This window comes from Beta vulgaris, chromosome 6, assembly GCF_026745355.1.
Source record: "Beta vulgaris subsp. vulgaris cultivar EL10 chromosome 6, EL10.2, whole genome shotgun sequence".
In the NCBI taxonomy this organism is placed as follows: Eukaryota; Viridiplantae; Streptophyta; class Magnoliopsida; order Caryophyllales; family Amaranthaceae; genus Beta; species Beta vulgaris.
Window position 1 is genome coordinate 40,332,167 of NC_079207.1, and position 12,311 is coordinate 40,344,477.

At 37.3% G+C, this 12,311-nt stretch overlaps 1 protein-coding gene across 1 annotated transcript; it reads left to right on the top strand.

The window, feature by feature from the left end:
• The first annotated feature begins 1,929 nt into the window (after positions 1 to 1,929).
• LOC104896786 (hypothetical protein) lies at positions 1,930 to 11,388 on the top strand. Its single transcript, XM_010683579.4, has 3 exons — positions 1,930 to 2,420; positions 2,564 to 4,857; positions 11,025 to 11,388. Exons 1-3 carry the CDS (start codon positions 2,091 to 2,093, stop codon positions 11,200 to 11,202), a joined length of 2,802 nt encoding a protein of 933 aa, XP_010681881.2. The 5' UTR covers positions 1,930 to 2,090; the 3' UTR covers positions 11,203 to 11,388.
• The last annotated feature ends 923 nt before the right edge of the window (positions 11,389 to 12,311 follow it).

Below are 12,311 nucleotides of genomic sequence, written 5' to 3' on the forward strand. Positions count from 1 at the left end.
CTCTCCTCTTTGCACGTTCCTTGCTCCTCCTCTCAAACCTCTTTCTTCTTGTTCAAGTAACGTTTCTTCTTCAACAAGAGACGTCACCAAGTCTTCGAAACCTGCCCATACCGCCGCCGGCTGCTGCTGCGCCTTTCCTTGCCGGCGTCTTCCTTCCTTCTCCTCTTTGTTGGTTGTTTTCTTTTCTTCTTCCTCAAGTTTCCATTAAAGACTATATTATTTATGTTTTCTTTTGTTGTTGATCATGATTATTAGTTTTAATTATTGTTTTAATATGGTAAGTTGGAGTTATATGCCTATATAAAGGTAAGTTGGATTGTTAGCTAGGTTTAACAAATAAAATGGATTGGATTAAAGGAAGTAATTTTGGATTGTAAGTTGTGATCACTTATTAAATCTTAAGATAAAAGAAGTTCATTTGTAATTATTTGATTATTTCTGTGTTGCTTGTATGTGTGTGTCATAACAAGTAATAATTGGTAATTAACGTAAAGTGTGACGAGAATAGTTGTAGGCTTTAGACTGGTGCACGTCTAGAGTTGGACATTGGGAGTTGGGGTTATGGTGAGCGTGCCATAGCTTTTTCTAGGAGATGAATTGATTCACATTCCTCTTTTATTTCAAAGGTTCCTCGATATCGTGGGTCATTCGGGAATATGAGTGGCTCACGTATTCCGTCTTCGTAATGAAGGCATGGTTGTAGGACAACTCAGGGTCCAATAACTATTCCATTTAAAGTAATAAAAAGATGTTTAGAGTTTAGCTCAGTAATGATTGTCTGCAGAACGTTATATGATTATATGATTATTTATCCCTGCACGTTATTAGTAGTATCATGTTAGGAATGTTTATGTTTTAGTATGTAGTACTCAGCTTTGCTGATTACGTGCTTTGTTTGTGTGTGTGATCATGGCTTTGCCTTATTGATCCTGTGATGATTCATTTAGTGAGCAGATTCAATATAGCATTGACATTACAGGTTTGCAGATGTGCATCATTGGGAATCTGGAATGGAGAGAATGTGTAACTAGTATAGTTTACTTTCTGCATTATTAAGAACATATTTTATTAAGTTTGTTTGAGTTGGTTAAATTAGATTGTTTAAGTTTCAAACACTTGTTATTTATTGAGTTTTAATAAAGTTGAAGTTTAGTTAATTGTTTTCCGCTGCAAAATTCTGAATAAGCCGATACGTTATCACACGGGCGATAATACTTGGGTAATTCTCTACTTGTATATTATAAAAGTATTTTCTAAAAAGAGAGAATTATCGGGGTGTTACAGTTGGTCCGTAGGATCTAGTGGTCCGGGCTAAGATTTCACGGCCCATGATCGGACCGTGAAATTCACGGTATGAGTGGGCTGGTGCACAGGCTGAAAAATCTTAGCCCACACTGGTCTGTTACCTGTATTTACGGGTTGGGAAGCGCTTCTGGCGGTTCGTGGCATAGTGGGCTGGTAGGCTAGTGGGCTGGCGTGAGATTTTCTTTTCTAAGTGGTATAATTATTTATCATTGTTACATAAAACCTATAATATTAATTAAAATATATACAATTGTTAATATTAATGAATAATCTCATTATTTTTGAATTTGATTGAATTATAATATATGCAATTTAATTAAAATATATACTCTTTGATTAAAATATACACAATTTAATTGAATAATTACTTGGACTGAGCTGGTCCGATTTATGGGTTGGGTTGGACCGTTTTCGTGGACCAGGCTAGGCGGATTTAATAGCGGACTTTCGTGGACCAGGCTAGGCGGATTTAGTAACGGACTTTCGTGGGTTGGGCTCAAAAAATCTGGCCCATGATTCACACAGCCCAAAAAACGAGCTGGACTGGATGAGCTGGATTGGCCAGCACGGTTGGCCATCTCAACTAGCCACCAATGACCAACCGTCGTCTATGTGTGTTCAACACTTATTTTAGAATGTTTTTCTCACTTCTATGAGTGACAATTGACAAACCCAAATCGGAAAACTTTCCCAAATCAAAAATCAGCCTGAATTACCAAATTCAAACCCTACCCGCCATAACCGAAGCTTGAAATGCTATAAATCCCTCCCAATCCATCTTTCTAATGGAGAAACACGAGATATCAGCCGATTTAGTTCACCGAGTTCTGATCTTGCTGAAGAAAGAGGCTAATTTTGAGTCCTTCAACTCTGACGATCACTCATTTGATTCGTTGGCATCGTCGTTTCTCGAAGAAGCAATCGCGGGTTCGAGTCCGTCTGTTGATGTTTTGCGATGTAAGAATTGCAGAGGAGAGCTATTGAGAGGGTCAGAATCTATCATTTGTGTTTATTGTGGGAATGCTCAACTGCAGGATTTTGTTCCAGAGCCTATTTCTTTCAAATCCACCTCTGCATTTCAGTGGTTTCTGAAGTCGCTTGATTTGGATGGGAATGTAAGTAAACTTTGTGTTTTCTCGTTTTCTTGGTTGTTTATGCTAACTGTTGATTATGTTTTGTGCGAAATTATTATTGCGATATGAATGCGTGTAAAGTGCATTGTGAATTTGTTAGTTCTGATAGAAATATGGGAGTGCAGGAAAGTGTAGGGACACCACTTGGAGGTACTCAATCTGGTGATAGAGGGCAGAGTTCGGTCAAGGAGGATGAAATTTTATTGTCGGATTTCCTTGATCTGCAGCTGAAGTGGCTGGATAATTCGAGGGGATTTGGTGTGAAAAATGAAGAACTTCCTGGGAAAAGATATTCGAGCTTGATTGGTATAGACATTGAGGAGATTTTAACTCAAGAAAGTAGAGATCATACTTCTAGTGCTAGTAATCTTCAGGGGATAGCTAGTCCTGATAATTTAAATGAAGAATTCGAAACTTTAGGAGAGAGGAAACTTAGTTTGTTTGAGAACACTCAGTCTTCGGAGGCTGCTCCGAGGTCCGGTGAAGGTGAAAATGATGAGTCTTTTTCTGATTGGGGAGCAGAGTTTCAATCTGCTATCCCAGGTCCTGGACCTGAGAAAGTATCGAATATATCAGTTTCTGATGCTTCTTCAGGAAGTACTTTAACTATTTCTAGTAATAATAACATTTGGAGTAATTTGGAGCCTGGACCACCTTTCAACTCTAAGGTTTCTGATGGGAACCTTTTGGTTGAAGGTGATGGTAAGGCCTTTGAGTCCGCCAATGCTTCTTTTGACTGGTTGCCAGATCATCGAGATACAACGAGAGAATATTCTGTTGAAAACGAGAAGAGAGATGGTGATGATTCTTTTGATGAGTGGGGGGAGTTTAATATATCAGTGAGTAATAAAATTACTCAATGTGAACCAAGCAACACAGCTGTTCCTGACACTGATAGTAGTGGTGGATTGGTTACTTCTGACCCAGTTAATGATTTTACTGGATCTATTGTTTCAAGCAACATCCAACTTCAGACTAATAATTTGAGGTTCCCTGATGATGCTTGGAACAATTTCACAATGCCAAGTACTGGAGGAAACATTCAGTCACAAACCATTAGCGATAATTCAGATCAGCATGTTGTTACAGGTAATCCTGCATTTGCTGGACAAAATGATCTTGGTCTGTTGGATGGTATTTACTTTAGTCACCAAGATACCCTTGTAGAAAATTCACAGAAAAAGGTATCTGAAGAAGGTGATCCAATTGGATTATGGATTGATGATATACAATTCGGTATTAAAAGTGGTCAGTTGCAAGGTGGAGACAGCAAGTCACATGCAAGTAAAGAACTTGATTCATTTGGCTTGTGGAATGATTTTAAGGGTTCTGACAATCAACAACAGGCAACAAACAGTGAAGTAGCTGATACCATAATATCTACTGAAGGTGGTAGCACATTTGATGCATGGAATGATTTTGCTGGACATAGTTTTGGGAGAAAAGAAGAGCGAGACATCGGCTTAAAAGTAGTTGGTGTGAAGGAAAATGGTAATCGAAATGACTTGGTGGCCTTATGCAATGATAACTCAAATGATTTATGGAGTGATTTCAAAGGATATACTGGTGGTTCCGACAATAAGGCAATTAGTAATGACATTTCATCTGGGGCATGGAATGACTTTTCAAGCTTATTGGTTACTCACACAAATCAGCCTCAAACTAGCAACACCAGCACCTCTGATGATCAAGCAGTTCTTGAGGATGATAATATATTTAATTCATGGCCTGAATTTCGAAGCTCGGGAGTACAAACTAAAAGCACTTCTTTGCAATCAAATGATACCAAGGCTAGTTCCAATCAAGTCAGTTTCCAAAAAGCTCCCAGCAGCCTGAATTTGGTAGAGGACAATAGCACATTCAGTTCATGGGGTGATCTTGGGGGAACAGCATCCATTTTTGAACAGCAGCTGCATGCTGCTGGAGCAGGATCATCTGAAAATAAATTAAGCAACGGAGGTGATGGTTTTCTTTATGGACTTAGTAATATTGCAAAACAATCCAGTAGTCAACCGGCCGATCAACTCCAATGTCATGGAGTTACCATTTTTGATGATAAGTCCACATGTGAAAATGATGATTTATTTGATTCGTGGACTGATTTTACAAGCTCGAGTACTGCACAAACAAGCATTAGTAGCTCAGTGAAGGCACCTATTGACAAGGAAGCTGTTCAACACGGCAATCTATTTGATGCATGGAAGCTAATTGATAACTCTCCTAACGTGCAAGCTGATAAAGATATTGCTGTCTCAGTTGGACAAACACCAGAAACAAACTTACTCAGCACCAATATCGATTTGCAATATGTGGGGCCGAACAGCTCCTTGCAACCAGACCTATGTGCTGGAATGTCCAGTAGCCAAAATTGTTTAGCACCAGTAGCCCTTTTATCACCTGAAGTTCCTGATTTGGCCAGGTCAGTGCACTGCAATGGAATTCTTTTATTTTCTATGACATTCTATGTTGATTTCATGTTTGTAGTAGCCTCAGACCTGTGCATATGTCATATATCTGAGTGTCTGATGAAGTTTTTGCTACTCTTGTTTTGTCCAATACTGTTGATCCATGTGAAAATGGCTCATTTCCTACAAGTCCTAGTTTTGTTAGGACTCTTTTGTGTAATCCTTGTTCTATTAGGATTAGTACTCCTAGTTCTGTTAGGAGTATAAAGCATATTCCTAATTCTAGTTGGATTAGAAGTCCAAGTCCTAGTTGGAATGGGATTTCTAATTGAGTTAAAATTATAGTTTAGTTAGAATTCTACTAGTAGTAAAAGTCTTTTGCTTAGAGGGTTTTACTATCCTACTTGGGATATGTTTTACTTCTTTTAAGTTAGTTAGGAGTCTTAATTAGTTTATCTTTTAGTTTGTTATTCTTAGTTATTGTCATTAATAAATATAAGTTTTTGGAGTATAAAGAATTAAAGTGTTAAGCGTGTTTATGCTTGCAGAGAACTGAGTGTTCAAATACGCAAAACCTATACTCACAAGAAGAACCTCTTAAACCTATATTTAAGAGCCTAGACTCACAAGGAAACCTCTTGAACCTAGATTTAAGAGCCTATCCATCATTAATTTTGTTGTTCAACTATAAACCATATAAATCACGGAAACAATTCCCATCTGCCAAGAAAAATACATCAACTGTGAAGCCCTCTCCCCATGGGACTTGCTCCTTGTATTGCGAAAGATATCCCGTCTACATGGTTCCTTCACTATGGAGGACTACCCCATTGCCCTTGCTTCCATTTATGACCTTGTTTGAGGTGTAGGGGTGTAGCGACCTTGTGAAGGCCTTTTTGTCACAATTATTTTGTGAGTTGCTACTATGGATACACAGCATGCCTTTTTTGTCACTCTGGTTTAACATCATCAAAAAACCTAGAATTACATTGTAGCTATGTCTGCATTGGTGTATTGCATAATTTTTCTGATTTATATACTTCTGATTCGCCATATTATAGAGTTGGCAGAAATCAGCTTACCAGAACTTACTACTGACATTGAAGCCAATCAAAAATGACTATCTTGATGTGGACTAGTTTTTATTTTTCCCGTAAATGGGACGAAAAGGCAATTGTTTTGAAGGGAGCAAGTTCCATTTCTTTGGTTGAGAAAACTATAAAAGTGTGTGTGAATAAGAGAATGCGAGAGGATAGTATATTTTGTTTGTTGCATAAAAAGACATCTCTTTTGTGGGAAGATGTCTATGGCTATATCCACTCGGTGTTGTGTGAGTAGTGGTGCCTATTTTCGTAGAATAATTGAAGGGGGTACCGTTCAGCTCCTATCTGAAAGAATGTCACTTACATATTCATTCCATGGAAGAACCTGTCGGGTCAGATTCCTTTCTAGCACTTCTATTTCTCAGCCTTTTGTATCAAGCTCCTATCTCAACTTGAATTAATTTGCACACAATTTATCAATATTCCAACTTATGGGATATTAGAGTTGAAAAGGGGATTTGGAAGATTTTTCTTGCTAATTCTTTGATTTTCACTGGATGATCAAAACTTTTCGCTTGCTACTCTGAACAAATCGATAACGATGGTTCACTCGGAAATTTTGAATGCTGGAAATCCATTAATGGCCTGTTTGGATTCTGGAATTTCATTTGAAATTCTGGAATTGGGCCAAATCACTTGTTTGGATCATCTAAGAATTTTGAATTGTATTTGGCCCAAATCCAAGACTCATAAGAAGTAAGGCATAATTGGAGAATTTGAAATCCAACCAAAACACATGTCATTTCAAATCCAAAATAAGTGTTAGTTTATTTCTATCTCCTCTCTCATCACCCCCCCTTCTTCTCTCTCCCACCATTAACAATACCATTAGAAACAAGTTCAAATTATGCATTTGAAATTCCTAATTTTTCCCAAACAAATCATTTGGATTTGAATGTGGGGATTTACAATTCTAGAATTGAAATGAAATCCATGTTCCCAAACACAACCTAAGGTTGTTTTGGGAGCACAAATTTCATTTCAATTGTTGGATTTTAAATCTGGAAATTGAAATGCTCATATTCAATTCCAGATGATAGCAGATTAGCAGTATGGTAGAGGAGAGAGAATAGTTATGGCAGGAGAGACATAGTGCAATAAGGTGGAAGAGAGAGAGTAGAAAGAAATAGCTTTGCTTTAGGAGGAGTTGAATTTCAAATGACTTGATAAACCATGGTATTTTAAATCCCTCATCAAGATGGGCTTTCTTAATTATTCCAGAATTTGAAGTTCTTTGATTTCAAATTCCAACTCATTCAAACAATGGAATTGATACAAATCCAGCATTTGAAATGAAATGCTGGCATCCAAACAGGCCATAAAGAAATTTCACATGATATTCACATTGTACAGGGGTGGAGTATTGATAGTCATCGATATTTTCATTTAAGTTTTTGATTCATTTGTAGATAATATTGCTGTCGATGGATAGAATTCCAATATTTTCTCAAGTGTGAAGAATACTGAAGAGACATTGATGGCTCTTATGGATTTGATTTTCCTTCAGTAATATTTTTGTCCAAGTCCAGCCCGGGGCCTCGAGAAAGGGTAACAAAATTTTTTGTAATAATATTCGGATATCTTCTTTTCCTTGATTAGTTTGTTATTCGTATGTTCCTTTGGCTGTCTCAGAGGAATGTATCTAGTTAAGGGAGACACTAAGCTTACTTGGTAATCGTCAGTAGAAAAAATGCCCTGTAACTAACCTGTCTTGCATATGGGAAAAGATTGATGTGTCACTTAAAGGGAGGCTGAAGGAATGATGTCTTTGTCCCTTTTACTCTTTTAGGGGGATTTTTCTTGTAGGAATCCTGGTAGTGTGTGATGCATTGGATATAGGCAAGGGATTGTATAGGATGTACATTATAGTTACGCGAGCTTGGAGAGAAAGCAAGTGTATTAGCTCTATAAACAGAAAACATTAGTGAAATGAAGGGGTGTGTGGAATATTATTGAGAGATTAGTTTGGTAATTGGGAGATTGCAAGCCTCTCGAAAGCTTGTAGTAATTATTTCATTTTACTGTGCTCCATAAATTATCTATCAGAGTCAATCTTATTTCCGCAATCAGCTTCTTAAATTCAGTTCAAGCTATGTCAGTTCATTACACTGTGTCATTGGTGGAGTCTTGATTGGTGTTGTTGCTATTATTGTCAAATTTCCATATGATACTATCGCTGCAACTGAGCTGAACTGACGGATGTTCAAGCCTATTGAATTTAGTCGAACTTCTATGAGTTGAGCTCAAATTTCTGTTCAAGTTCAGTCATTTAGGACTTTAGGAGCATCTGCATTCAGGCTCAAACAGTTATTTAATCGAGCAAAGTCCAGAAAGGAGCTTTATACTTTTCAAAAAGCAAACTAGTTGGATATTGAACGAGCTTTCAAAATGAAAAAAATGAGCTCTTTATATGAAAATGAATGAATTGGATCATTAACATAAATATATGAGGTGTCCATGAATTTATATGAAAAAGTGCTCTTGCCCAGGTTCAAGCTCATTTATCAAACAAGCCTTAAAGTTGTTCAAGCTCACATTTACTAAATAAACGATAAAAAACAAGATTCAATCGGGTTTCAGCTGTTCCTTGAGAGGCTTAGCTAATCAGCAACTAATTTGGAACAGAGAAAGTATATGATTCACTATACACCGATGGTGACACAACCGAAAAGTATAAGATGGAGTATGAGCTTACATTGTTAAGCAACTGGGTGAAAATTAAAAGGTCCCTTTGTATGTCACCTTTCCAAAAATAGTCCCTTTCCAAAATGTCCAACCTTACATGTCACCTGCAATCCTGGTCCTGCACCACCAGCTAATAAATTTTATTTTAAGAAATTATTTGACTACTTTCTGTCTCTCTCATCTTTGCATTATTTATCTCTCCTATGCTCACTGCCTCCCTTGAAACCCCACCTACATTTTCTGTCCTCCGCCATCCCTCATTACCTCTGCAGTTCAGTATCCTGTATGTAACTCTACACTCTAGTCTCCTACGTATTGCTAGCTTCTTGTTTTATGTTAGCTTAGGGGTTGTGATGATTTCTTTTTTTATTGATAATTGTTGGGTTGTGACAGGCTTATGACGAGGTTGATAGGATTTTGATAATTGCTCTTCAGGTGATATAATACTTAGAGATGATGGGGTGATGATGGCGGATAATGATGGTTTGTGTGGGTTACCTGATGGTTTGATGATTAAGTTGATGGAGGAGTTTAAAGTTGTTTATCTAATGTCAAGTGACCTCCTAAAAGCTATCTATGGCTGTGAGAAAATAATATATACAATGGAGATCTAGAGAGGAAACTGATGTTAGTTTTAAACCACCGTCCAAATATAGTTGATGATCTTAGACTTGAAGGGATTAGAACACTCACATAAAACGCTCAAAGTCACGACATTAAAGATAGAAACCAAAACTGAAGAACAAAAAGTTTTGGGGTTTTAGGCCAGAGATAAAACTCACTCAGTCTCTCCTAAGCTCTCACAACTCAAATTGAAGAGGAACACTTTAATCTTGAGACACACTCAAAGAACAAAGCTTGAACACATGGTTTTTTTTTCTTAATCTCTCAAATCTGATTTTCTCTTCTCATTAGCTCTCCTTATATAGAGAACAGGAGCAGCAAAGGAATGCAAAACATACAAGAAGAAATCCCTAGGAAAACCATCCAAAGTGGGCGTATTTCAGGAGTTACAACTCCTCTGTCAATCACTCCCCTAATCAATTCTAATAAACGTGCTGCTACGAGGCACCAAATGAGCAGCAATTAGAGAGCTAATGAAACTCCTAACCATCCTCTAATCAGCTGGCCAACATGAGCTACTTAAGGAGTAATCTCTAGGATTTTATTCCATGCATAATTAAACAACAAAAGCAAATAAATCACACTCTAATCACATGCCCCAAATAGCACTTTCGGCTGGACTTTATCATGCCTCTCCTTGCTTCATTTTCACGTCCATTGCATTATTGTAGCTTCTTCAAATGGGCTTTAATCATTACCCATGTAATGCATATCACAAACTTTAGTTTGTAAGCAAATATGGAGAATCCAAGAGCTTTTAACACAAGAGCAAGCGGTTCATGAACCAAAGAGCCTTTATGTCAGCATGACTTTTGATCAGCAATAAGAGCTGTAACTTGGTGCACAAACCTAGCTAGCCAGTCAGAAAGCAGCAATAATGGCAAAAGTGGCAATTGTTGGGGTTTGGCAGGAGAAGTAGTTGTGCTCTGGAATTTGTTCAGATGATGGGCTTGCCGGAATTGTGGAAGGTGAAGGGAAAAGAGGGCTTGAATATGTCGAAATTCAGGTACGAGGCATTAGAGGGAGGGTGGTAATCGTGGTATGGGTTCGCTGAAATTGAGAACGGGGGGGGGGGGGGGGGGGAGGTGGAGGATGGTCTTAGTTTGATGAAATTAAGGGGGAAGGGAAGGGAGGATGTCGGAGTTGGGGATAAGGGGTGCGTGCAGTAATTCAGTGAAGGGAAACTGGTCACACCAGTCCAGGAGTGAGATGTCACATATTTGACCAGTTGAACTGGTCAATAGAAAATTGAGACTTTTCTGAGAGTAGGCCAATAGTTTTGGCCTTTTGGGGATTAAGTGCCGTATTCCTGTTACTAGCTTTGCCAAATTTCTAACTCTGATTCTTGGTTCATCACAAGGTCTTTTTGGGTTTCTTGGGAACAAATATGATGGTATCTTGAGGAGCAATTTTGTGTTTATTGGGGCCTTGTTCATCAGAGTTGGAAACATGGAGTTTCTCCTGTTCCTTCTAATCCTCTTGCTGAAACCTCTTTTTCTTTTTTTCTCTTTTTCTTTCATAAGTGGTATTTTGAATATGCTAATCTCAACATAGTTTCTATTGGTAAACTTATGAAACTTTCGTCATTGTGGATGTCGAGCTTAACTAGTAAAGTCCTTGTGAAGTTTATTTTGGAATTGAGTTTGAGATCTGTCTGCAAATTGGCCTGTTTTTACTCCTGAATCAGAATCTTTCCTATATTTTTATCTGATCGAATCATATATATTTAAAGGAGACAGCTGATAAATGTCTTTCTTTTTGCATTGTAGGATGGAACATGGCGATGTTAAAGCTGATGGTTATGTTGATAGATTGAACCCAAGCGGAATGAACTCGAAGGAAACATTGGGTCTTAAGTCTGCTGATGCAGAGACTTTGATTTCCGAGATGCACAATTTATCGTTCATGCTTGAAAGCGGCCTCTCAATTCCCAACAGTGATACATGAAATATGCTGTGTGCATCAATTTTACTCGATGCAGGACTTACAGCTTTTTGATCGTCTCTGTACATTGTATGACCTTTTCCTATTACATTGGCTCTGATTCAATTTCTTATCTTTCATCAATTATCGTTGTGATTTTGACCTAAATCTTGTTTTAGTAATGAAAATGTTGAGGGCTGTTCTTTTTCTCTTAGGGGGATAGATTGGGTGCATAATGGCGACAGGATGTATGTAAAGGAACATAGGCAAAGCACAGGAATTTTGTTCTGCCTATATTCGTTTATAATATACTCCTTTCGGTTTCTATTAGTTTACCCACTTATTTGGACAGAATTTTAGGAGAAATAGATATGTGGGTCATAGAAGGAAAGATAAAGTATTAACTTATTGGTATATTGTATGAAAGTTAATGTTGTGGGCCAACAAAAGTAGAGTGAAAAGGTAAAGATAATAAACAATTTGTGGGATGATTCTAAAAATAGAAAAAAAGAAGTGGGTAAATTAATCAGAAACAACCTAAAAGGAAAGAGGATAAACTAATGAAAATCAGAGGGAGTATGTGTAGAAGATGCAATGATGGGCTTTATATATACCATCCTATGAATCATACATGAAAATAAGATCGTGTTTAATTGAATTGAACTAAACTAAACTAAAATGAGTTGAACTGAACTAAACTCAACTGAAGTAAAATTGTGAGGAAGTGAGCAAAATAAATTGATTTGTGGTTGTAATAACTACTAATTAGAACCATAGAAACGTTTAATTGGAGTTATATCAACTCATGTGAGACGATTGTTATAAAGTAATTAAATTAAGTAATTGGAGTTAGACTACTAATTAAATTAAGTGGAGAATTTAATCACCTCACATGGATTGTTATAACTCTAATTAAACGCTTCTATGAGTGTAATATTGTATGCAAAAGGATAGAAGAGACTTTTCATAGTCTTAGGTCTATATTATAAACACTATATATATTGAATGTGAGGGTTAACCTAACGAAATTAACACAATTATTATCCACACTTGTATATAGTATCAGAACATAGGTTTCTTTTTTTAAACAAAAATTCCCATGATTCCTTCGACTGCCTCTCTTGGTCTTTCAT

Bases quoted from the DNA above. Each gene is read 5' to 3' on its own strand.
- LOC104896786 (XM_010683579.4), top strand. From the start codon at position 2,091: ATGGAGAAACACGAGATATCAGCCGATTTAGTTCACCGAGTTCTGATC. The intron at 2,421-2,563 runs GTAAGTAAACTT...ATGGGAGTGCAG, and splicing joins CGCTTGATTTGGATGGGAAT to GAAAGTGTAGGGACACCACT. The intron at 4,858-11,024 runs GTCAGTGCACTG...TTTGCATTGTAG, and splicing joins GAAGTTCCTGATTTGGCCAG to GATGGAACATGGCGATGTTA.